The 27,552-nt window shown below is 38.7% G+C and overlaps 1 protein-coding gene across 1 annotated transcript; it reads right to left on the bottom strand.

Moving 5' to 3' along the window:
• Window positions 1-288: 288 nt before the first annotated feature.
• On the bottom strand, window positions 289-26,262 carry LOC141599424 (uncharacterized). The gene is made up of 2 exons (XM_074419424.1): window positions 25,917-26,262; window positions 289-1,230 (listed from the first exon to the last, which is right to left on the bottom strand). The coding sequence occupies exons 1-2, from the start codon at window positions 26,189-26,191 to the stop codon at window positions 510-512; spliced, it is 996 nt and encodes a 331-aa protein (XP_074275525.1). The 5' UTR covers window positions 26,192-26,262; the 3' UTR covers window positions 289-509.
• Window positions 26,263-27,552: the final 1,290 nt, after the last annotated feature.

The following is a 27,552-nucleotide window of genomic DNA, read 5'->3' as shown; positions in this document are numbered from 1 at the left end:
CCTTGAAACTAAAGACAACCAACGCCAGCTGCAGACAACGCCCAGAAACCAAATTAAAACTGGAACCCAAAAACTGAAAACAAAGACCCACTATCCGTACCATTTAAGAGTGATTTAAAAACAAAAGCTCTAGTAGTCTAGTGGTAGAATAGTACCCTGTTACGTTACAGACTTACAGACCCGGGTTCGATTCTCGGCTGGTGCACAGTTTTTTACATATAATATGATACAACTTTTAACAGATAGTAACGATCAATCTGAACATCTATCTAACACAACAATACAAGATTTAACACACCAAAATCGTAGTCTGCTGTCCAATATTACCCCAATGGTAATTTTCACACCACAATCGTATTCTGCTAGCCATTATTACAGTATAAAGGGCATCAATTTTTACATATTTTGAAAATAAGAAAAGATGAAACAACAAATCCGTACAATTTACACGTGTTTAAAACTAGTAATTAACTCAATCAATCACCAATAATTCAACAAAATACGGATTATTAACTAATTGCTGCGTTGAAAAGTAGTTTGACAACTTCTCCTACAATTGTTGTCCCAACAACTCCAACAATTTGTCCTCCAAATCCATCACTTGAACTGCTGGTACCTTGAACAAGGCACTCTGGATGAAAATAGACCCCTTTGCAAACGGAACACAAATAACACCAATTTGTGCAATACTTGCGGCAAGCCATGCAAACGACAGATTCGTTGCTTGCAACCGCCGTAAACACCAAAATATGATCATTACCGTGCAGACGGTGGCGAGTGTATTGACTCTTAATGGCACAAACTGGGTGCACGTAGAATTTACATGCCTTACATCTGTACACCCTAGTATTTGTACCCCCTTTGCGTTCTCCACATACCGAACATTTCTTGAAATGTTTCCTTGTTTTAAGCTCGAGTTCATGTTGTGGGTGGAGAAAGGAAAGCAATCGGGTCGGATTAGTTGTGCACATCATATCAAATCGCAGGTTACATGGTTCACAATAAAATCTGTATTTTAGATTAGTTTCGTTATTGCAATGGTTACAAGTGTAGGATGATGTTCCAGTAACCAAGGTCAAAGGATGTTCATGAACGAATGATGTAATCTTGTCGTTTTCCACTAAAGCCACAAGTACGTCATTGGATTTTGCACAAGCTTGGTGTAAGTCGAAATCGCAGCCTCTACAAGAGTACCTTCTGCCTATGCCGAGATCGGTGCACGCGTCACACCTGTGGATAGATTTGATCAAACGTACGTACACTTGAAAAATAAACATTATATACCATAATAAATAAAATTTCTATGTAAGACAACCTCATTCACCCAGTCAAGATAGCAAATTACTACCATTTAAACTTATCAAAAACCATAATTAGACCTCTTGTAGCATCCCACACCCAATTATCTTGATTATCCTGTAAACTTTCAATTCTGTTGTGCTTACGCCGAATAATAGTGCTAAGATAGAAATAACGAGTATTCCGATCCCCATCACAAATAGCTTTCACCCTCGACTTTTGAAACCAGAGCAATTCCTCCTCTCGCAACACATCATCCAATTGCCTCTTTAATATAATTTCAAATTTAAAGAGAGAATCTGGACCACCTTTTGATAATCTCGTCTGAATACCCAAAAGTCGTCTTTCAAGGCTACGTTTCTTCTCAAAAATGTTCCGAAAAACATCTTTATTCCCACTTTTCAACTCTTCAGCAAATTAGTGGATGAAAGGAATCAGCGGCTATTCATTACTCCAATTATTAGAAACAAATTCCGAGAATCTGTTATGACATAACCAAGCAGCCTGAAACCGAAATGGTCTTAGAATACCCGGAATTTGAGTGAAACCATTAGTATTAAGTATAATAGGGCAGTGATCAGATTGGTTCTGCACAAGATGCCTTAGAGACCCCTCCTCAAACATCGTACACCAGTTCGAATTAAAAATAGCCCTACCCAACCTTGCCCATTTCCTAGTAGCGCTAGAGTTTCCTCTCGGCCATATGTACTCAGATCCCGAAAAGTCTAATTCAATCTAGTTATTGTTTTCAAACCATGTGTTAAATCTGTCACACCGTACACGCAAAGTGTCACCATCTCCATTATGCTCATGTAGAAATTGAGTGTCGTTAAAATCACCCATAGCCAACCAAGGTCGATTATGGGTCCTAGCAAAACCCTTCAGTTCCCTCAGAAGGTCCTCCTTCTTCGTTGAATCCGGGCTTGCATAAACAGCGGTATAATACCAAGGAATTTCACCCACCCTAGAGATCTCAACTGTAATATGCTGAGAGTGGTGAATCAGAGGCATTACAGTAACCTCCTCCGGGCGTCAAAACAACCAAATACCACCACTAAAACCCTCTGCATTAACTCGTGTCTTCCCACCAAAATCTCTTTGCGCAAATTCCCCACTAATATGGTGTTCCACCAAAGCAAGGACTTTTGGATTATTAACCCGAATCAACTCCTTAAGCATTACAAGAAAAGCAGGGCTACCAGCTCCTTGAACGTTCTAAGTTATGAGACTTAGAGCAGGTCTACGGTTTAAATTAGTAGGAAAACGATCCATAAAATTAAACTGGATGTGGGGAAGCGAGGACAAATACGCCTCAGAGATTTTCCTTCGAATTCTCATCACCATATGGGTGATCTTGATTTCCAGAATCAAGTCCGGAGAGATTGTTCTTGGAGGGAGAAACACCTCAATTTCCATCTCCATTGAATGGGCTAATGGAATCGCTATGGCCATCGCCGGACCTTCCGTTGGTGAAGTTATGAAGGGGAATTGTGATGGTCGGATGACAGAGTAAAGGATTGACGGAATTTGGAGTGGGGAGATTGTCCGGTGGTTCATGTTGAGGTATGTTTGTGACAGAGGTAGGACGACCAGTTTTTTTTTATAAATGTTACGAGACACTTTGCACGCAAGAGACCCGTTTTTGTGAAAATCTTTGGATAACATTTAGAAATTGGTAATCTTGGATTATTCTGTGGGATTTTTAATGAAAAATTCGCAATAGTAGGGATCACAGTACTGGGGTTGTTAGCATTTCTTAAAGAGGAAGAATGTATCTCCTTGTTAACACTACTACAAATACAGGCAACCACAACGGCCCTTTAACAACGCTTATTCACGAAAATCATCAAAACACGTTGTAGAATTGATTCCGCGAATTTTACCAAACTTAATTACAACGGTTCTTTGTTGTTAACCGTTGTTATTTGTTTTAACAACGGCTCATACTTGAAAAACCGTTGTTAATATAAAAACTAATAACAACGGTTAAATTTTAACCGTTGTTAATAATTTGGCGCAAAATTAGTGAAATGTCATCACAACGGTTTGTTTAGAACCCGTTGTTAATACTTTTTAACAACGGTTGTAGACTCAATAACCGTTGTTATTAATGTTATGAAAATCTTAAGAACAACAGATTGCTTTATTCTGCTATACGCTACAAAACACAAACACAAGCTAATCTCGCTACTATATCATCCTCCATTTCTCCCGATCGTCTCTCTGTCTTCATCTCCGTCATCACTTGTCACCGTCTTCTCTCCCTCATCGTGTTTATCAATCAGGTATATATATGTTTCTTAGCAACGCTTATAGATATAGGATTTTTTGGGTTATTATCTAATTTGTTGATAATTTAGCTTAATTGTTTTCCTGAATTTCGTTTATTTGTTTGCCTATTATTGTATTTTCTGAATTAGTTGCCTATTATTACGAATGTAGAATAATGACTCGAACTTGGATGATTGATGCAAATATGAGTGACCGCACCTACAAGGATGGTTTAGTCAATTTTATGAATTCGTTTCGAACAATTTGAAAGGTTCTTCTAGTATTGCATGTCCTTGTGAAAGATGTGGTAATATTAGCTATATGGCTTTTCTGGACGTTAAAATACACCTAGAAAAGTGGAGATTTAGTCGATCCTATACACGTTGGATTTTTCATGGGGAATCATTAGAGGAAGAGAATAACTCAGAAGAAGATGATGTTGAGGTACACGAAAGGCTAACTGATGATCCTGAGTTTGCCGAGTTTTTTGAGTTGGAAGAGTTGAAAGTAGAGAAGTTGAATGTTGGGTCTATAGATAATGAAGAGAATGATGATGAGTCCATTGCTTTTGAAGATGTAGGTGATGACACTAGTAATTGGGATGACCTTAACAACATGTATGAGAAGTTGTGTGAGTCCGAAGCACCTCTGTATCCTGGTTGTAAGTTCACAAAAATGTCGACTGTGGTGAAGTTGTATAATATCAAGGGGGCAAATGGGGTGAGTGACACGTGTTTCACTAGTTTTTTAGCCTTGATAAAGGAGTTGCTTTCTGATGGTAATGTTCTACCCGTTAAGACATATGAGGCGAAAAAACTAATAAGAGGAGTGGGTATGAAATATGAGAAAATACATGCATGTCCAAATGATTGCATATTGTATCGGAAATTATATCAAAACTTAACCAATTGCCCTAAATGTTTGGAGTGGCGTTATAAGGATAAGGAAGGGATCCCGGCTAAGGTGTTGTGGTATTTTCCATTGATACCAAGAGTCATAAGGATTTATGCGAATCCCGATGATGCAAAAATGTTAACTTGGCATGAAACAGAAGAATAAATGATGGAAAGCTAAGACACCCTAAGAGATGGTAAGCAATGGAAATCGTTCGACGCTAAGTATCCCGAGTTCGGCAATGAACCTAGAAACTTACGTCTAGCGCTGTCCACTGATGGAATGAACCCACACGGAAACATGAGTAGCCAACATAGTACTTGGCCATTAGTGTTGGCTATTTATAACTTACCTACATATGTGTGCATGAAAAGAAAGTATTTGATATTGTCGTTGTTAATTTCCGGCCCTAAACAACCTGGAAATGATATAGATGTATATTTGGAACCTCTTCTAGATGATTTGCGATTGTTGTGGGATAGTGGGATAGAAGTATTTGATGCATATAAGAACGAAACTTTCAATTTGAGAGCGATGTTATTGTGTACAATAACCGACTATCCGCTTATGGCGACCTTTACGGGCACACCGTTCATGGGAAAGAGGCTTGTCCATTGTGTGGGGAGGATATCGAGTCCGAATACTTGAAGTCTTCTCGTAAGTATGTGTATATGGGAAATAGGAGGTTCTTGTATCATGACCATTGTTATCGCAAGATGCAGAAAGCATTCAATGGAAGACAAGAACTTCGTCAACCTCCTAGAATTTTGAGTGGGCATGAAGTTTATCAGAAAGTAAAGCATATTGAGATAGATTATGGGAAGAAGAGCGGCTCTAAATTGTCTACTCGTGGGTATAAGAAAAGATCCATATTTTTTTGATAAACTTCCATATTGGTCCGACTGGAGGTCGGGCATTGCCTCGATTTCATGCACATTGAGAAAAATGGCCGTGATAATATTATCAATACCCTTCTGAATGTTCCTGGTAAAACAAAGGATAACGCCGCAGCTAGGGAAGATATGAAAATTATGGGTATTAGGCTAGAGTTGGCACCACAGAAGAGAGGTAATCGTACATTTTTACCGCCAGCAGCTTATACCCTTTCACGGAATGAGAAAAAGAGTTATGTGCATGCTTGAATGGAATTAAAGTGCCACATGGTTATTCGTCGAACATCAAAAGCCTAGTGTCGATGCAAGACCTAAAACTCACCGGGTTAAAGTCACATGATTGTCACACTTTGATGCAACAATTACTACCTGTGGCTATTCGTTCCATTTTACCCGAAAAGGTAAGATATGCTATAACTAGATTCTGTCTCTTCTTCCAGTCCATATGCGAGAAAGTCATCGATCCCGATGACGCGGATTCATTGCAGGACCTCGTTGTAACCTCTCTTTGTCGGTTGGAAATGTATTTTCCACCCTCTTTCTTCACTATCATGATTCATCCGACCATTCACTTGGTTAGGGAGATTTTGTACCTTGGGCCCGTGTACTTGAGATACCAAGTATCTTTCGAAAGATTGATGAAAGTCTACAAGGACTATACATCTAATCGGTATCGTCCCGAAGGTTGTATTCTTTGAACGCGCTATTTTAGACGAAGCTCTTTCATATTCTTACGCTCATCTCTCCCCTGAGAAGTTGATTGGCGTTCCTAAGAATCTTCATAGTGACTGGATGACCGGAAAAGGTATTAGGGGACGGGTTGAAAAAATTGTGACACGTGAAATGTTGCATTTAGCACACACGTATGTGCTAAACAACGAAGATGAGGTGCAACCTTATATTCAACAACACAAAGATGAGCTCAAATACGATCACCCAAACAAGAACGAGAAGTGGATTGCGAACGAGCATACGAAGACGTTTGCAGAGTGGTTTAGGAATATTGTCTTAGAGTGTACTGATCAAACTGGTGATGACATCTCTCCTAGGTTACTACGTCTTGGTTTAGGTCCAAATGCCAGGGTCACCTTTTACAACAGTTTTGCCATTAATGGATATACTTTTTACACCCGCGAGCAAGATGAGTTGAGCACAATGCAAAATAGTGGTGGGAGTTCTGAATTTGAGGCAATGCACTTTGCTACTTCAAAAGATAAAAAGCCTATTTGGGGAAATTGCCTTTATTATGGTGTTATTCAAGAAATATTGGTACTAGATTACATTGATTTCACAATGCCTTTGTTTCGATGTAACTGGGTTGATAACAACATCCATTGTGTCCGAAAGGATAAGATGGGATTTACGTTGGTCAATCTGGGTAAGGTTGGCAATAATAAGGATGATCCTTTCAAAATGGCATCCCAAGCTAAACAAGTGTTCTATGTCACCGATCCTATGGATAAGAAGTGGTCCATTGTACTTGCCTATAAAGAGTAGAAGGAGTAGTCCATCCGATAATGGTGATGATGATCGGATGTCGTTTTTGAGGAATGGATCGTCTACCACCGTATCTTATTTCGACGATGTTGACACTGATCATGAGGACACTGAAAGCATCTATATGCGTGATGACCATGGTGAAGGTATTTGGGTTAACGAAGAAACTATGACATCCAAGAAACGTCCCCGATCCTGAGATAGTTCATCAGGACACAGTGATATGGACGACCAACATTTTGAGTCATTTTCAGACCAATAAATTAATGGTTTAATTTATTGGTAAATCAATAATGGTCATTATATTGTTAAATAAAAATTCCCAAATTTGCATGGCATGGTAAATCCTGTAGCTTAGATATGCGATGCATGCATCTTTGGTGTTGTCTTATTTTCTTGATCTTATTATTAGATGTGGATCTTTGGTGTTGAAATTGTTGAATAATGTTGCGAAAGATATGGTGCTTCTCAATTTTAAGATGTATTGTTACAGTTTGGACCGTAATGGAATTATCGTAATTTAAAAAAAAAAAAAAAAAAAAAAAAGGTTCAACAATAACAACGGTTATATTTAAATTACCCGTTGTTAATACTTTCAACAACGGGTGTAGTACCTCTACCCGTTGTCAATGATTTTTTTGACATATTTCATTTTGGCGCAAATTTGGTGAAAATATATTACAACGGGTATATTTTAACCGTTGTAATAAAGTTTTGACAACGGTTGACTTTTATTGACCCGTTGTTATTAACATATAACAATGGTTCTTCTTTGAGCACCCGTTGTCAATAGTTTGTCTTAATAAAAAACTAATTTAGAAACCCATACAACATACCATACACAAACACACACAACATTAATTCAACCGTTGGTATCCTGAGTTAATTCTTCTCTCTTCCTTTCTTTCTACATTCTCGTTGCCGGCCGTCGCCCAATTTCCGACGCCCAGATTCCGTTGCCTTCCCTTATCATCCTGCTCGTTCTCTTTATCATCATCATCATCATCAGGTATGTTCACTTTAATTTTGTGTTTTGTCATTAGGGTTTTAAGACGATCATCTTTTTTCTTTTTCATGCATCTGTTTGTTTTTCGTCTTCTTTGTTATCTTTATCATCTCGCATCATCTACTTCACTCCTCTTATTAGGGTTTAGGATTTTAGAAGCTCAATCTGTTGTTTTAAATTTTTATTCCTATTAGGGTTTAGGGTTTTAGATAATACTCTGCATGTACGTTGTTAAGTTGTTCATTTCCTATATCATTCATATTTGGGTTTTAGGATTATCATGGGCGAAAAACGTAAAAGAAGTCAAAAGAATAATAAGCCTGGTGAGAGGGGTGCTACGAAGTGCCAGAAAGTCCTCTTGCTTATAGCCGCTAAACAAATAGTTGGAAATAACATGGAGTGAGATGGGTTTCCCTACTGGTCCAAATGCGGGTTTTTTCTCCAGTTGGATTGGTACTTGCACAAGACAGTTTGTGCCTATCCATTTAGATGATGTTAGAACTTTGAATCCAAAATTGGCGGAGTTATACTTGGCTCGTGTAAAGGAAGGCTTTATTATACCCGATGAAAGCCATGATAAGTATTTAATGCATAAGGCGGCGGATGTCCACAGGGCGGTGGAGGTGTGACGTTGCTAGGGATTGGTTGTATGTGGACAAGGCAACGGGGAGATGCGTAAGAGCCCACCGGAAAACAAGTGTCCCACCATCGATCGGGAACAATGAGATCTTTTCAAAAAGATGAGAACTACTGAGAAGTTTCAGGTTAAATATCCTCGCCTTTTAACGATTTACCTATCATTTTTTTAATTAATGAGTCCTTTATATAATCTTTTTATTATCTCATCTACTTGCGCTTTTATATAATTATTTGAAGGCCGTTAGCAGAAGAAATCGTGCTAACATTTCATGCAAGAAGGGGAAATGGTATGGTTCTCGAGGCGGTTACAGAAAGATAGAAGAGAACCTCGTAAGTAGCATGCATTATTCCCCTGTGAGACTTTATTTTTTTAATCACACTTGGACTTGCATTGATACACATTTACGTGTATAAATGTTACCAAGTTAATGTGTAGGTGGCAAAGGGAGTGAAAGAGGTGGATCGGCATGTAACTTATAAAGAAGGGCACACGCCTAAAGGATCCCGGTCGCGTGACAAATATGATGAGGAAGTGTTGGCCAACATAGTAAGCATTATTTTATTAAGACGAGTTCATTACTAACTTTATTATTTTAGTCACAAATATAATTTGAAGTTTATTTAATATATTATAGGACAACGTATTGAAAGAGGTAGAAGAAGGGAAATTCACTCCCAGTGGTCGTAATGACGTTCTTGCTAGAGCGATCGGCCGACCCGAACATCCAGTCGTTTGAGGGGAGTCCTTACGAGGTTGGAGTAACGAAATATTATGGGACAACCGCCTGATAAAGAAGAAAAGGAAGACTAAGTCTGAGAAGGCTGACATGGTAACATGTATTCTATTATTTTCATTTAAGTTCAATTCACATGTTATTGTTGGGATAAAAATTGCCGACACATTACATTCTTGGCAAGCGACTTGATTAATGGCATCCGTACTACAAAAAGCCGAATGCTTTGGAGGCAAGCTTTCCCAAGAAGAAGTGAAGATGATGGAGGATGTCATTTCTAAAGGGGGTAATAATAAGGTACAACAGATTGGTCAAGAGGCCGCTACTACCTTGGCAATACATGAGAAGGAAGTATCGGTCAATGAGATTCGAAGATCGGTACCTAATAATGCTTCAAGTTGTAACAACTAAAGCCGATCAGGTACCTAATACTTCCTTATTTTTCTTTTTTTCTTTTTTGGGTAAGATCAGGGGGTGTGTTCCCTGCCGGCTCTAATGCTATAACTTCTGACATCGTGCCATTGGTTAATTTTATTAGGTAAATAATGGGTCCGAAAAGGAGATGCAACTTGAGAAAACGGTGATGGAAAACAAAGATACATCCCCTTCAAGTCAGTTCCCTGTTTTCAATAAGGTATGCATGAAGTGTTTAATTAGTTAAATTTATATGAATTCTATTAAATTTTGGGATATAATAATGTATGTGTATATTCTTCAAAGTAAACAAGAGGCCGCTTATTCTTGCGACCCTAAACCGAAAAGCCACATGTGCGTGTTGGCCGAGGTCTCGTAGAAATGCACACCAAATCTGCAGCACGGAAATCGTAGTTCATGGCGAAAAACTTTTGCCGAATCATACCAAAGTAGAGATAACTACGGTCTTTCCAGCCATGAAAAAACTTGCAACCGCTGTCCCGATTCGTGACGACATTACCATTCTCGGAGATGCGGTTGGAAGTTTCATCCAATGGCCTGAAACTCACATCTACTTGGCTCGGCCGTCTCCGCCTCAAAGAATGAAAGCGGTTGGGGTTAGAAGAAATACCTTTATATATATGTTAAATTTTTAATTGTTGAATGTTTTTATATGTTAAATTTATATGTTATTTTTTTTTGTAGGGAACAAAAAAGCCGGCTTTGGCGGATAAGCCTAAGTCCACAGACATGCCAACGACCTCGTCGAGACAACAACTTCATGAAGTATTTAATTAACTTCTCCATTTTTTTAAAAACCTCGTTCCCTTTATTTATATTTTGTCTATATTTATAAAAAGGATGGTAATTTTGTGTAGGGGACAAAAAAGACTGATAAGCCTAAGTCCCCAGTCTTACCTGCTACTACTACCTCATCATTGAAAGAGCAGGTTGACGAGGTATTTAATTAAGTACGCTTTTATTTTTATTACTCCAACTAGGATATGTTACCTTTGGATTTTTTATTATTTTAATTATCTACTACATGTGTAGGCTGGTGGTAGTAGCACAAAATCAAAGACTCATTCTTTCCCGGACCTGAAAGTAGTTAGGAGTTTAAACTCCACACAATATAATGGGAAGGATTACATGCAAAAAGTAAGAACGGTGACGATGCGGAAACTGCATGAGGAGGCTGGCCATCGCATAGCCACCGAGCAATTGATTGTTATTCCGCTCGAGGAGGATATTCTAGGGGTTGAGCGCCAAGCACATCTATCATGGGATATGCTAGCCATTTGGGCTGGCCTAGACCAGATTGATATCCAACACGTATTTGTTTGGATGAAGTAAGTTTCTTAATAAATAATTTCATATTCTAATATTCTGACTACTAGATAGTGTTTTAAATACCGGAATTAATACCGTAATAATGTAGGATATTGAAATTGAGAGTGATCCCCGAGAAGAATATTCCATCCGATCAATACTTGATTCCTGTGCCCCTATGTTTTATCTTTATTTATTCCGGATTTTCTCGTTCAAGAACGGGTAGATTATATTGCTCAAAGAATTGGCGACAACCAAGAAGCCGATTTTTGGCGCTTATAATGAAAAAGGGTAATAAACAAATTAATATTACGTTTCCCCCTACAATTGCATTTTCATAACTAATATATGTACTTGTTAATAATGATGATGTCTCTTGATGTAGGACTCATTGGGTGCTAGCAGCCATCATGCCGACAAGGAATAAAGTTTTCTGGTTGGACTCTATACATCATCAACAAGCGAGACTTTTAAGCGCTTGATTAATAAGTAAGTTTATAATACTGATTTATTTATAATAACATTAAGTTTCAATTTTTATTTATAGAAAAAAGCTCATTTTTGCCCCTAAAAAAATGAGTTTCTGCCTCCTTTTTTATTTTTAAAAAAAGGGCCTTTGAGAAGAGAAGAGCAAACGAGCGGGATCAACCCACGAAAGATTCTGATGTTGGCCCTGATTTTATTACGATAACAGGGGTACGTGCTCAAATACAATAACATTAAGTGCAAAAATCTGTGTTTAATACTAATACAATACCTAAAGTTCAAGATTCTGATGTGAGCCTTCTCTCGTCTGTTTGTTTTTATGTAGTAATAGGCCCCTCGCCAGCCAGATAGCATACAATGTGGATACTACATTTGTCGGTTCATGTTGGAGATTATTAGGCGAAGATATATCATTATTCCAGAAAAGGTTAGTAATTTAATAATGTGTTTATTACTTTTTTTAAATTAGAGCTAATGTTGTCTTGCTTGTCGCTATATATACCATGATGTTGCTATGCGAATTGATGTTGTTACAATAATGTCTTCTCTTTGTTTTTTCCGCAGTATGTAATCAACCCGTCACAACAGATTGAGTAGTACTCAAGTATAGATATAGACGAGGTAAGGGACATGTTGGGCAAATACGTCTTAGAAAATAGAAATGCATGATACTCAGAGTTTAGATCAACTTATTAGTAAATTTTTTGTTGAAGTTAGGGAATGATTAGTTCATGTAAATTCAACTCCTTGTAAGTATATATATATATGATGCTGCTGTTGTGGTTGAATTGAATCTATTGAGTTCTGATGAACCCAAATGTGATTTATCTTTTTAGGTCTTTGGTATATGGTGTCATTGATATATGCAGGTTTTTGAATGGCATGAAACAAATTTAATTTTTCAAAACATTAGGAGTTCGTAATAAAAACGGTTACTAAAAAAAACCGTTGTGAAGACCTTTCACAACGGTTAATAAAAAGAACACCGTTGTGAATGACTTTCACAAATACCGCGCATAATATTCAACAACATGTTTTAAACGAAGAACCGTTGTTAAAAAGTCTTCACAATTTTGGAGGTAAAGTTACAACAACGGGTTTTAAACTAAGAACCGTTGTTACTAACAATTTCAACAACGGGTATGTAGCATAAACCCGTTGTCAAAAGACTTCACAATTTTAGAGGGAAAGTTACAACAACGGTTATACATATGACAACCGTTGTTATATTATTCCCTCCAAATTTTTGAAACACTTTCCACAACGGAGAACACCCAACAACAACGGCTTTTAACCGTGGTGAATACTTTCGACAACGGTTTCATTAAATAACCAAACCGTTGTTAATACCTTCTACAACGGCCGCTTTAACAACGTCCGCTTTTTGTTTTTACAACGGTTTTAACCCGTTGTTATAGCCCGTATCTGTAGTAGTGTAGGCTCCACAATATTCTCTTTTAAAAGAGGAAACTTACCTAGTATAGGTTTCTCAAAAATTGGAATAGTATGACTATCCAAAATACTGGATGGTTTTTTGCTACCTTCCAAATCAACTCCCACAATCGGAATCTTCGAGATATTATCTGGAATAATATAATTAACAGAAATATTTTCTAAAGATACAGGACTTTTTCCCTTCTCAATATCCATGCCTATGGTACTATCCTCCGGATTCAAATGCATAGTAGTTTGTTGATTAGTTTCAACACAATTCTGAACTAATATTGTCCCAACTTCCTCAATTTCCACAACATCAAATCTCGACCCTGAAGGTCAAGTAGGCCTTTTGAATATTTGCACTTGTTGAATAGCATGAACTTTTTTCCCCAGCTACATTCTCTTTCTTAGTACGAGCTCCCTTACGTCTCGTAAGTTTCTTAACATGCATCCACAAACCATAAGTATCACTACGCTTCTCGATAACCCCTGGAGCAATAGGCCCCGTAATACCTCAGATTTTTGAGTTGTTGGGTACTCTATCGAGTAGGGCTTACTCTGTCGAGTAAGTTAGATTGACATTCTAGAGTATGTCCTGCCTGATGGGTACTCGATCAAGTAGGGGCAACTCGATCGAGTAGGCGGTACTCGATCGAGTACCTTAGTTACTCGATCGAGTAAGTCGGGTTATACGAGTTTTAGCCGGGTTTGATAGCAACGCATGAAAAGGTTATATAAAGTATTTCCGTTAGTTCTTTTTTACTTTTTACCTAAATTCTAAACCTTTCTACAAGGAAAGCAAACAACGTTGAATGCTCTTCTCGCATTTCTATCCAATCCAAGAGCTAGAGTTGTTGGATTTCTGAGTTCTTTATATCGTTGAGATCGTCGTATTGTGGGTAAGGTCCTTGTACCATTTTTATGTCAATTCGTTAGTTTTGTTTAAACCCTAATTGGGTGAATTGGGGATTATTGGGATAATTTTCGATGATAGATTGTAATTGTATGATTATGTGATTATAGGAGGTGATTTCGTAGAGGAACGCTTTTGATCCGCTGCTTGTGATTGTTGATTGGTGATTCATTCCAGGTAGGGTTTCCCTACTTAGTTATTGTGTAAATTGTATAAGATGGTTGTTGGTTGATTGGCATGTGATTGTATCGTAATTGGTTTTTGGCTTTATTTACATTAGTATTGTGATTGGATTGTGATTTGTCCGTGGTTCGCTAGATGTGCCATCGGCTGAGTGGAGTCACTTGCGGAAAAGGCTTCATGCCCTTGATTTGCCCCTTGTGGTTCCCGTCACAAGAGGGATGTACACATTAAGGAACATGGGTTATTCGCTCGATGGAGATGAGAGGGGCTTAGGTGGGAACGCCTGCGGTCCTCCACTGGCGGTGTGGAATATTTGTTGTGATGGATATTCTGGCAGGGCTACACACTTTAGTGTGTAGTCAGATGATTGGTGATGTGACGGTGTTGGAGGATTGTGATTGTGTTTCTGTTTGTTGTATTATCTTATATTGTTTATGTAGTAACTGGCCCCGTTAAATGTTTTCAAAACTATGGTGATCCATTCGGGATGGTGAGCATATGTTTAGCAGGTATCCTCGTATATGCGCGGGATTAGGTGGGGATAGAGTCACCACGAGTCAGATAATAGTCTTCTGTTGTTGTTTCATGAAATTTTATATACTTAGTGGGATTTTTGGTTTGGAACAGTTGTATTGTACTTTTCAGTTTTGGTTTTGATGTAATCACTTTGAACTTATTTACTTAAATACATTTCTTGAAGGTCACTTTTGATTCCTATGCCTCGGGTAACTGAGACGATAGAATTCTCATGTACTAGGTAGTCTTGGTAAGGCACCTTGGTGCATGGGGGTGTGAAAAAGTGGTATCATAGCCGACGATTTTGGAATCTGTAACCAATAAACCCAATGAATGTAGAGAGTCAAACTAAAATGAACCCGGGTAGGAGTTGTTAGGAGCTAATGCAAAGGATTGGGAGACGTCCTAAAGTCACGAACTCGCCCTACAACTTTGAACCGGTCACTATGGGGTGTCATGGGATTGCTATTTGTTTACTATTGTTTATATGAATATGTTGGATGACTATGTGGTTGAATGGGTGATGTGGTGGAAAGGATGAAAGGTAATTGTTGCATGATAAAATGATTTGTGGTTTAAGCATGTTTTTATGACAAAATTTGATTTATAATGTTGTGGTATTAGTAACATGTGAATAGGAGTTATAATGTACAAGTATGTTTTTGTTTTACAAAAAGTTATAAAGTTAAAGGCATGCGGGTAGTGTAGAATCGTCAGCATGACTCGATCGAGTGGGGGGAACTCAATCGAGTAGGGTGGACTCGATCGAGTATGCTGAGCTCGATCGAGTGGGTATATGTATACGTTGGGCAGTAGCTGTTGGTTTGTGCTACTCGATCGAGTAAAGGGAGTACTCGATCGAGCGTCCGGTACTCTACCGAGTACATATGTGACTCGATCGAGTATGTTTTGTGACAGTTCTGGGCAGGTTCTGGAGTTGGAGTACTCGATCGAGTTTGTGTCTTACTCGATCGAGTGACTCCTACTCGATCGAGTAAGTTATGTGCGGGTCATATTTGCTTTGAGCCTTAGGCTATGTGCTTACGTTTATCTCCTTTTTATAGCTCAAAGATATGCCGCCAAAGAGGCCAGCTTTGTACGTTAGGGCTCAGGAGATGAGTGTTGAGGAGATCGCCAAGATGCTTGAGCATCAAGACGCGCTTACCGAAACCCTTAAGAAGATGGGGAAGGATAAGGAGGCCGGGGTAGACTTTCCAAAGATGAGCATTATGATATCTCGCTTCAACCCAACTACCTATGTGGGTACAGGTGCGCCGATGTTGCTCGACAACTGGCACCAGGAGATGGAGAATATCTTGGGAGTGGTACACTGTTTGGAAGAGTTTAAGGTGGAACAAGTTGCGTTCTACCTGAGAGATTCAGCTGGGGAATGGTGGGATAAAGTGAAGGATAGTGCTTTAGACATCTACAGGAAACAAGGTAAGATTGCAATCCCGTGGTTTGAGTTCAAGAGGGCTATGAGGCAGGAGTTCGTTCTGAAGCATGTTCTCAGCAAGCTATATGATGATTTTGATTCCTTCAAGATGACCGGAGATATGACGGTGACCGAGTACTATCATAAGTTCAACGAAAGGCCAGATATGCTGAGGATATGGGGCTAAATCAGGAGAATTTAGCACTTCGCTTTGAAAAAGGATTGACTTATCAGATTATGGAGAAGCTACCGGCGGGGACTCTTACTGATGTGAAAGAGGCTTATGAGAGGGCTGGACGAGCTGAAAGGTTAGTCGAGATGGCCAAGGAAAACAAGGAGACAGGCTCGGAAAAGAGAAAGGCTGAGAGCGATAATGGTGCCCAATCTAGTTAACATAGGGGTAACCACTAACCACAACCAGGCAAGGGATTATTCTTCAGGATCGGGCTTTAGTGGAGGATCTTCTTATGGGCGTGGCCGTGGTCGTAGCAGCAGCTAGGGTATATCGTGTTTCAACTGTGGCAGTATGGGTCACAAAGGGCATGAGTGTACTAGTGCAGTGGGGAGAGGCTTTTAGAGAGAGTCTCAGGGGAGCTTTTCACAGGGATCGACGCAGAGCTATGCTAGCAACCGACCAGCTGAGTCATGGAATAGCCACGGAGGGCAGAGTAAGAACAACGGTGGGTTCAACCGCAATGGCGGTAATTCGTATCAGAAACTGGCGGCTAACAACAATCAGGGGTCAGCTGTCAGGCCTTCTACATCAGCTAGTACAGTGCAAGGGGGTGGACAACAGAGCAGTGGCAAGCTGCTTATGATGAACAAGCAAGCTGCTGAGGATGATGCACATGTGATCACCGGTACTTTTATTGTTAACAACGTTTCTACCTTTGTTTTGTTTGATTCGGGGGCGTCATACTCATTTGTGTCATCGAGTCATGCTAAGTCTTTGGGTTTGAGATAGTTTGAGTATGTAAAGGATGAGGTTTTTATACCGTCGGGTAAGTCAGTGTCTTATGGAAAGTTGTATAGAGGGGTGTCCATGGTTATTGGGCAAGTGGATTTCCAGTTGACTTGTTAGAGTTTTCTATGGATGATTTTGAGATGATAGACGGGATGGACTGGTTGGGTAAGTATAAGGCTAGAATAGACTGTCACAAAAACAAAGTTTCTTTAAGAGGTCCTAAGGGGGTTAGTGTATCTTATCGTGGGTTTGTTATCAAACCCAAAGTCAAAGTGATTGCAGCGGTGACATTAAAGTCTTACTTGAGGAAGAGGTGTCCTTTGATCCTATGCCATGTGAAAGACACTAGTATGATGGAACCGACAGTAGCTGAGATACCAGTGGTGGGGGAGCTCTAGATGTTTTTCCAGATGAGATACCGGGTTTACCATCGAAGAGAGAAATAGATTTCAGTGTGGAGTTGAAACCAGGGACGGGACCAATCTCTAAGGCCCCGTACCGTATGGGTCCTAAGGAGTTAAAGGAGCTGAAGAAGGAGTTGAATGATTTGGTGGATAAGGGATACATTAGACCAAGTGTATCGTCGTGGGGTGCACCAGTCTTGTTCGTGAAGAAAAAAGATGGGAGCTTGAGTTTATGTATAGACTACAGGGAGCTGAATCGTGTTACAGTGAAGAACATGTATCCTTTGCCAAGGATAAATGATCTTTTTTACTAGTTGAGTGGAGTAGGTGTCTTTCGAAGATTGATCTAAGGTCGGGGTACCATCAGGTGAGGATTCAGGATAAGATATACCAAAGACAGCTTTTCGATCGAGGTATGGTCACTATGAGTACGTGGTGATGCCGTTTGGGTTGACTAATGCACTGACAGTGTTTATGGATCTGATGAACCGAGTTTTCAGCCAGTACCTAGATCGGTTTGTGGTGGTGTTTATAGATGATATCATAGTCTATTCCAAGACTAAGGAGGAGCATGAGGAGCATTTACGATTGGTGTTGCAAACCTTACGTGACAACCAATTGTATGCTAAGTTGTCTAAGTGAGTTCTGGTTAGAGAAAGTGGCTTGTCTGGGCCATGTGATCTCTAAAGAGGGTGTAGTTGTGGATCCTTGCAAGATTGAGGCGGTGTCTAACTGGGAGGCACCAAAGAATGTGGCCGAGATCAGGAGTTTCTTGGGTTTGGCAGGGTACTATCGACGGTTCGTGAAATACTTTTCCAAGATCGCCAGACCTATGACATCATTGATGAGAAAAGAAAACATGTTTCGTTGGGATGAAAGTTGTGAGACAGCGTTCCAAACATTAAAGGAGCGTTTGACCACAGCTGCAGCTTTAGCTTTATCTGAAGGGAGTGAGAACTTTGAGGTGTATACAGATGCTTCGAAGAACGGGTTGGGTTGTGTGTTGATGCAAAACGGTAAAGTCATTGCCTATGCTTCTAGGCAATTGAAGTATAATGAGGAGAACTATCCGACGCATGATCTAGAGTTCGGTGCAGTTGTGTTTGCTCTCAAGATTTTGAGACACTACCTATATGGGGCGACCTTTAATGTATTTTCTGTTTACAAGAGTTTAAAGTACATATTTACTCAAAAGGAGTTGAATATGAGACATAGGAGGTGGATGGAGCTTATAGGAGACTATGACATGGATATCATATACCATGAAGGGAAGGCTAATGTGGTTGCCGATGCGTTGAGCAGGAAGAGTGTGCATTCTCTATGCACAGTTATGTCACTGATGAGGCTGAAAGATGAAGTGACCAAGATGGGGACACATGTGATCCAGAAAGGGGATGCTAGAGGTTATTTGACAGTTCAGCCGGATCTTTATGATGATATTCGCAGGAAACAGGCTCTTGATCCCAAGATTCAGGAGTGGCGAGCTGGAGTAGAGAAAGGGACAGTGTCTCGGTTCTCTATTCATTCTGATGGGAGTGTTCGGTTTGATGGGAGATGGTGTGTACCTAAGGATGAGGAGTTGAAAAGATAATCATGACAGAGGCTCATTGCACACCGTATTTAGTACATCCAGGTGGTGACAAGCTTTATAGAGATCTTAAGAACACGTTTTGGTGGCCTGGGATGAAGAGGGAGACAGCTGAGTTTGTGGCTAGATGTTTGACTTGCCAGAGAGTAAAAGGGGAACAACGAAGACTGCAAGGTAAGATTCAGTCTCTTGAGGTACCTGAGTGGAAATGGGAATCTATCTTCATGGATTTTATCGTGGGTTTACCAAGGAGCCAGCAAGACAATAACATGATATGGGTGATCATTGATCGTTTGACCAAGTCAGCTAATTTTATTCCCATGAAAGATACGCGGAGTAAGGTGCAGTTGACAAATGGCTGCAGGAAGAATGTAGTGAGGTTACATGGAGTGCCAAAGGACATTGTGTCAGATCGAGGTGCGAGATTTATTTCTCGGTTTTGGCAAGAGGTGCATGAATTGATGGGGACTACCTTGAAGATGAGTACTGCTTTTCATCCTGCGACAGATGGGCAGACAAAGAGAACAATTAAGACCTTAGAAGACATGTTAAGGGCTTGTGTGATGGAGTTTGGTGGTAGCTGGGAAGATAGGTTGGATTTGATTGAGTTTTCTTACAACAACAGCTAACATACGAGTATTGGGATGGCTCCGTTTGAGGCTTTGTATGGGAAGAGATGCAGGAGTCCGATTTTCTGGGATGATAGCGCTGAGGCAGTAGTTTTAGGTCCACAGATGGTACAGGATATGGTTGAACATGTGAAGTTGATTCGACAAAAGATGAAAGCAGCACAAGATCGATAAGAGAGTTATGCGGACTTACATCGTCGGAACATTGAGTTGGATGAATCCTTGTCTTACCTTGAAGTGCCAAAAGAGATCCGAGATCGCATGGTTCGCAAGACTAGAACTGGAGAGACAGTGTTGCTAAAGGTTTTATGGTCCAATAAGAATGTTGAGGAGGCAACTTGGGAGGCGGAGAAAGCTATGAAGAAATGCTACCCGTCTATTTTTGATTAGGTATGTATGGTTACGGGGACGTAACCATGTTTTCTTTAGGGGGTAGGAGATGATCGCATAAGGTTTTGGTACGGATTTTTTAAGTTTTGGTAAAGTTAGTGTTTGTTTTGGATCATAGTGAGTTGTGTTTGAGTTTTAGTTGTGTCGTTGTGTTATAGTTGAGTTAGTAAGTTTGTTTTTTGGTATGGTTTTGAACTTCAAGGATAAACTTCAGTTTTAAAGAGGGAAGACTGTAATACCTCAGATTTATGAGTTGGGTACTCTATCGAGTAGGGCTTGCTCTGTCGAGTAAGTTAGATTGGAATTCTGGAGTACGTTTTGCCTGATGGGTACTCGATCGAGTAGGCGGTACTTGATTGAGTACCTTAGTTACTCGATCAAGTAAGTCGAGTTAACGAGTTTTGGCCGGGTTCGATAGCAACGAGTGAAAGGTTATATAAAGTATTTTCGTCAGTTCTTTTTAGCTTTTACCTAAATTCTAAACCTTTTTACAAAGAAAGCAAACAACGTTGAATCCTCTTCTCGCATTTCAATCAAATCCAAGGGCTAGAGTTGTCGAATTTCTGAGTTCTTTATAACGTTGAGATCGTCGTATTGTGGGTAAGGTTCTTGTACCGTTTTTATGTCGATTCGTTAATTTTGTTTAAACCCTAATTGGGTGAATTGGGGATTATTAAGATTATTGTTGATGATATATTGTAATTGTATGATTATGTTATTATAGGAGGTCATTTCGTGGAGGAACGCTTTTGATCCGCTGCTTGTGATTGGTGATTTCATTTCAGGTAGGGTGTCCCTACTCAGTTATTGTGCAAATTGTATAAGATGATTGTTGGTTGATTGGCATGTGATTATATCGTAATTGGTTTTTGGCATTGTTTACATTGGTATTGTGATTGGATTGTGATTTATCTGTGGTTCGCGATGTGCGCCATCGGCTGAGTGGAGTCACTTGCGGGAGTGACTTCACGCCCTTGATTCGCCCCTTGTGGTTCCCGTCACAAGGGGGATGTTCACATGAAGTAACATGGGTTATTCGCTCGATGGAGATGAGCGGGGCTTAGGTGGAAACGGATGCGGTCCCCCACTGGCAGTGTGGAATATCTGTTGCGATGGATATTCTGGCAGAACTACACACTTTAGTGTGTAGTCAGATGATTGGTGATGTGACGGTCTTGGAGGATTGTGATTGTGTTTCTGTTTGTTGTATTATCGTATATTTTTTCTGCAGTAACTGACCCCGTTAAATGTTTTGAATACTGTGGTGATCCATTCGAGGATGGTGAGCAGTTGTTTAGCAGGTATCTCTCGGATATGCGCGGGATTAGCTGGGGATGGAGTTACCATGAGTCTGATAGTAGTCTTTTGATGTTGTGTCATGATATTTTATATACTTAGTTGGATTTTTGGTTTGGAACAGTTGTATTGTATTTTTCAGCTTTGGTTTTGATGTAATCACTTTAAAATTATTTTCTTAAAGTACGCTTCTTGATTGTCACTTTTGATTACTATGCCTCGGGTAACCGAGATGGTAGCATTCTCATGTACTAGGTGGTCTTGGTAAGTCACCTTGGTGTATGAGGGTGTTATAGGCCACGTCTTGCTATTATCTTTAGCACCTTGTTTAGGACCCTCGTTGGCCGAAACAGAACCTTGGTTTGTGAACATTGTACATTTAGAATCATTATGCCCAAGCTTGCCACACTTGTATCAAATAAGACGTAAACCTTTATACTGGATAATTCATACGTTCCCGTTCAAACGATATTTCGATGATAGAGGTTTAGTTAGGTCCACCTCAATACTCATTCGAATGAATTGTCCCCTCTTTGCCATGGCAGTAGGTCTATCAATTCGAATAACTTTGCCAACCTTGCTTCCAATCTTACGCAAGATGTCTTCATGATAATACTCAACTGAAAGTTGAGGAATACGAATTCATGTCGTAAGATGTCTAATTGGTTCGTTAGTCCTAATGAAATTAGGCACCCATTTACGAATAGTAAGGTAATAATCTCCTACATCCATGGCCCTTGCGTCAGCACGAAATCATAGTCCTCTCTATTCGCAAACCTTGAGATTAGGAGCACTCAACATCAGTGAGTACGAGTCTACCTTTAATAGCCCACTTTCTTTTGATCTGACAAAGTAGCGAAAAATATCCGATATTTTTGTCAAACATTTTAATAATAAGCGAATCTTGTCAATGACGCCAGATCTTCCTTTTCTCCTCCTTCGTCAAAAGAATGGTATGGCATGTAGGGTCACTGGCCTGGTTCTCATCCTTAACGTCGTCATCAGAAACATCGTCATATATACCATTATTTGTGATTTTAAAACCATCTTCCACTACAAGAATTCCTCTTTCGCGCGACTAAATAAGGCGACTGCTGAAAATAGTCGCCAAATTGGCGACTACAATAAAAAACGGGCGACTGAAGTCAGTTGCCAATTTGGCGACTACCAAATCCCATACAGTTATTGGATCGGGCGACTGATATTCAGAAAAGGCGACTGAAATCAGTCGTTAAATCCACGCGCCATTTTATTTCACCCAAAATAGATCCAACCTCCCACACATAACCCTATGTTCAATCTTCTTTCATTTCATTTCTTATCTCGTTAACCCACCTCCCCCACATAACCCCATTTTATCTTACTTCTTTCATTTTTTATTACTTTACATTTTTTTCTTCTTTATCAAATCCACCACTTTCTTCCTCTTTTTTTACTTTACCATTTCTTCATCTTTTACCAAATCTTACCCAAACCCACAAAAATACCAATTTCATCTGATTTAGTTACTCTTCTTTTATCAAATCTCAAGTTTAATTGCTCTTCTTTTATCAAATCTCAAGTATTTTGGTCGACGACAAGCTGACGGCATGGGACACGACACGATAGAGAAGGAGAATAGGCGAGAAAAAAAGGATGTAATTAGTTTTTTCATGTTGGTAATTTGGTTTTTTGTGTTATTCGAATTGTTGTTCTTGTTGGTAGTTTTATGCTGTTTTTAATGTAATGTAAATTGTTGTTGTTAGTTTTATGTAAATTTAGTGTAATGTGATGTAATGTTTTCGAGCTTTTAATTGTAAAATGTAATCGTATAGAAATTTCAAGCGTGATTTAAGAGTCTAAAATTTGCAGCGGAATTGATTGTGTTGTTGTTATGTAAATTTAGCAGCTTTAATTGCAATGTAAATTTAGTAGCTTCAAAGAAATTTGCACCGCTGAAATCTAACACCTTTTTTTTTTTAATGCAAAAATGGCGACTGATTTCAGTCGCCAAAATGGCGACTAAAGTGACTTTCAGTTGCCATTTTGGCGACTACTTTTCAGTCGCCCATTTGCTTATTCGGCGACTGAAATCAGTCGCCCAAATTCCATTTGGCGACAAAGGCCTGCGACTGTGTCCTGGCGACTAATTTCAGTCGCCAATATTGTTTTAGCGACTGATTACAGACGCCAATTGTAGCCGCCCGAGACGGGAATTCTTGTAGTGTTCTTGATTAATGGCAAATGACGGAGAACTTCTCTCATTTAACGATTTCTTGTATGACACTCGGTTCACAGGGGGTGAAGAGTTAATCAGGGCTTTCTGGAACCACATATCGATCCCAAAACTCAGATTGGACCGAGGGATTGACTTCTAGCGTTTGTTGCATCTTTCAATTTTTTGTGGAACAAATAATTTGGTCATCATGAGGGAGAAAGATTTTAAGCAGAGAGCATTTTTTTTAGAGAGAGAAGCTTTTACTAGTACAGTATATAATGATCTTTTTTTTTATGAAAAAGCACAAATGTTAACTTAAGTAGAGTGTGATTGAGATTAGTTACAATATCATGAAACGAGACTCAATAATAATCTAATATATGGTGCTGTTTGGTAAATGCCATACTGGCCAATTTTTAGCATATTCAAGGATTTTAGCATGTTTGACCAATCAATATGCTAATTTTAGTGTTTGGTAAACAATATATTGAAACAGCATATTTGGGGTCAATATGTTGTTTTACAATACGCTGCTTACCCCAACATATTGGTTAACATTGTAAAATAGGAAATTTTTCTCCAATTTACAAAGAAAACTAATAATCTACTAATCGTAATCTGTCAATTACCAAACACTTAAATTAATTCTGCTAATTGTAATGTTAGTCAAACCTTCTGATAAAATCTGTCATTTATAATCTGCTTATGCTGAAATTAATCCGCTGTTTACCAAACAGCGTAATCTTATTTAGCATAACATATTAGTATGGTTTGGTTTAATATGATGAAGGATGCACACAATCAGAAATACTAGGATTGATAATACACTCCTTTTCGACAATTAAAAGATCAAACTAACGGTTAGAAGATTTTAGTCTTAGGATGCTTATTACAAATAGATAATTATTTTTCAGCCTCTGATTATCTCAATTGATTGGGCTAATGATGCAGCTAAGGAGATGGTATTTGGGGTCAATGGACATAGTATGATCAATGTTAAGGTTGAGTTTTGTCCTCTTAATTAAAACATAAATTCTAATTTTATAGAAATTATTTGTTTAAAATATAATATCTTTTCAATTTTTTTTTCTTTTTGGAATACTTAAATCTATTTTTACATGTTAAATAAGTTAATTTATTATAAACAAAATCATATCGATAGCACGAGAAAATTTCATTGTTTTTACTTGAAAGGGTAATAACTTAAATTTAACCCTTTTAACGGGAGAGAGTCACTTACGTGTAAAGAAGTAATACTAAACAACTCAACCGGAAAAATTAATAAGAAATATATTTAAACATTATAATTAGGTCAATTGGGTAAGGGCAGGGGGGATAATTTCAGGTTTTTAGACCATCCCCAAGCAAGGTCACCGACTGGGTCGTGACCTTGTTGGGTCACCTTAATGACACCTTAAATTAGGATTAAGGGGATAATTTTGGTGACCTTGAATTACTCAGGGTCACCGGGTGACCTTGAGTTGAGTTGGTGACCTTGTTGGTGACCCGATAGGTGACACTCTCTTATTGGCTGGAAACAGAAAAAAAGGACAACCATCAAAACATAGGGAGGTGACCTTTGGTTGAGTATGGTGACCCGATAGGTGGCACCCTCTCATTGGTTGTAAAGTGGAAAATGATTGGGTTGGTGACCTAGGTCGTGACCTTTTGCTTGGGAGGGTGAAAGTGAGTCAAGATAATTAAGGTGTGATTAAGAGGAAAAATATTGGTGACCCGATTAACTCGACCTTCTGCTTGAGGATGGTCTTAGAAGTTCAGGTTAGGTCGATTCAGGTTATGGGTCAAGCTCGGTTCCTCGTTTAAGGTGTTTGGTCAGGTATGGGTCAGCTTCTTAGGGTTGAGTCGTTCAGGCTAACTAGGTCACTATTTCCAGGTGTCGGTATAATTGTTTTAAGAGATCTAAATATTGAAATTATTACACCGATTTAATAACATTTTTTAACTTTATACGAATGAATGTCGTAGTGATATGATATTTGTTCTATTGTGTTTCGCTATTATAATTCCATTAATAGTGAGTTGCAAGTGAAATTTTTTTCCAGCAACTTAAACCATTTGTGTAAAATGTTGTACACTAAATAAGTTTGAGTTGTGTTCGTGTCGACCCAATTACGTAAACTGGGCGAAACACCTTGACCCTAACCCGCTAATTTCGTGTCGGGTTCATGTCGTGTTTTCGGGTCGTGTCAATGATTATCGCCTCTAGTTGTAACAATAGAAGCTTAAAAGTTTATTTATATACTTATGTATTTTGAACGACCCTAAGCTTAGTATCTTAACTAGAGCCTAGAGGTATACACAAGTTGATTTAAGCTCGAGCCTAGATTCAAACTTGAAACTCGTCGAGACTCGAGTTCTTAAAATAGTAGCAGAAAAATAACATACAAATGAATTAAGTAGCAGGAATAAAATGAGCAGTACTAATCAGCCAGCACTCCATGATAAAATACTCCGTATGAGAAACAATTAGGATGAAATTACCCGAAAGGAGGCCCTGCATCAAGATACTGAAGGTGGTGTGGGTGAAGGCAATGTAGTAAGTTGGGTTTACTCTCAAGACGCTCAAGCGCCCTTTCTCGGTCAGCCTCATCATGAATGCAAATGTCACCGCTCTTGAGAGTCTCTCGGTTTCCCAAGTACTTGCACGCTACCGCGGTGCCGATACCGGCACCTGCGATTACGGTTAGAGTAACCGGGTCCATGTTTTGGTAAACGTTGTTGCGTTGCAGGCACCATATGCAAAATAAGCCCTCCATTTATAGGAATAAATCTATATATCTATATCTATCTATATTAATAAAGGAAGCTTTTTTCGAGCGATTATAGAGAGTCCAAGTTATACAAAACACAATCAAATAAATTAATAATAACTTTTAAAGATAAAGAATTATTTATATAATAGAATTTGAAAGATATACAAATTGGGAGAATAATACTAAAATATCACCCTATATAAAGTGGTACGGAGTATGATGTAACCTACCAAGCATATTTTATTTCAATTGGTCTCCCTTGTGACGGGTTACCATTTGTGACGGATATTTTTTGAGATAAAATGGTAACAAAATGGGTTAGTGGAGAAAGGGGACCACATGAATAGTGTTGCAGAGAGAAAAAAAAAAGAGTGTACGTTGTCATGAGGTAAAGTGGTATCCGTCATCGCGAAACTTGACGGATATGTCATGTCTTCAATGAGAATTTGTGATTTTATTTTTGTTCTACCCTATTCTCTTTTACGTTTCTCTTTGTTTAGTTGCCATACTTATTTGTTTGCAATATGCGTTTTGTTCTTCATAATATGATTTATTATTGCAATTGTATCTGTGAATCTAATTAATTTTCTCTTACTTTTTAATGTCAGGTAAGGGGAATAACAAGAAATCTCACAATCTCACAATAGTTTTATGTCATGCTTCTCCAGTATAACTCTACCATACTTGTGATCCCGTGAGTTTGTGGTTACATCACCATATTTGTAGATGGCTGAGCTAATCGTCATGACTATTAAAAAATAATAATTAGTATTACATTTATGAGCTTTTAAAGGAGGAATCGATCTTCACAAATTTTGTGTCTCAAGTGTATAAAGTTAATATTTTATTAGTAGAAATAATCATTACAAATCTTCTAATTATACCTATTATATATAGGTAGTATATAAGATTCGTTATTCTATTCCTTATTATTCACGATATGAACAAGCCAGGTTAAAGTATTGTGCTTTAAACAAAGAGAAAACAAAATTGTATGGAGATCGAACTGGTTTAATCTGTCTTATTATTAAACTGGTTTATTCTATAGGTAGAATCATGCATGTCAACTATCTATACTTTGGTATAATTTGGGTGGAGTAAGAAACTAAGAATTAATGAGATCAGTTGGTCTTACTTTAGACGGTCCATTTTATTTTGAAGCAATAGGATGAGATTTTTTAATCATATATAAAATAGTCACATATATCGTCTAAAGCTTCAGATGAAAAGCAATCATCTGAAACGAGAATTTGTGTAATGAGATAATATTTAAATCTTAATTGTAAAGATAGAATTTAAATACATGAAAATTTGACTAACGTATATATTATACATGTTTTATTTTATATTCAACTCAGGGTAGA

The sequence above is a fragment of the Silene latifolia genome, chromosome 9 (assembly GCF_048544455.1).
Source record: "Silene latifolia isolate original U9 population chromosome 9, ASM4854445v1, whole genome shotgun sequence".
NCBI lineage: Eukaryota > Viridiplantae > Streptophyta > Magnoliopsida > Caryophyllales > Caryophyllaceae > Silene > Silene latifolia.
Note: the sequence above shows the minus strand (reverse complement) of the source record. Positions and strands in the feature narration are given on the sequence as shown.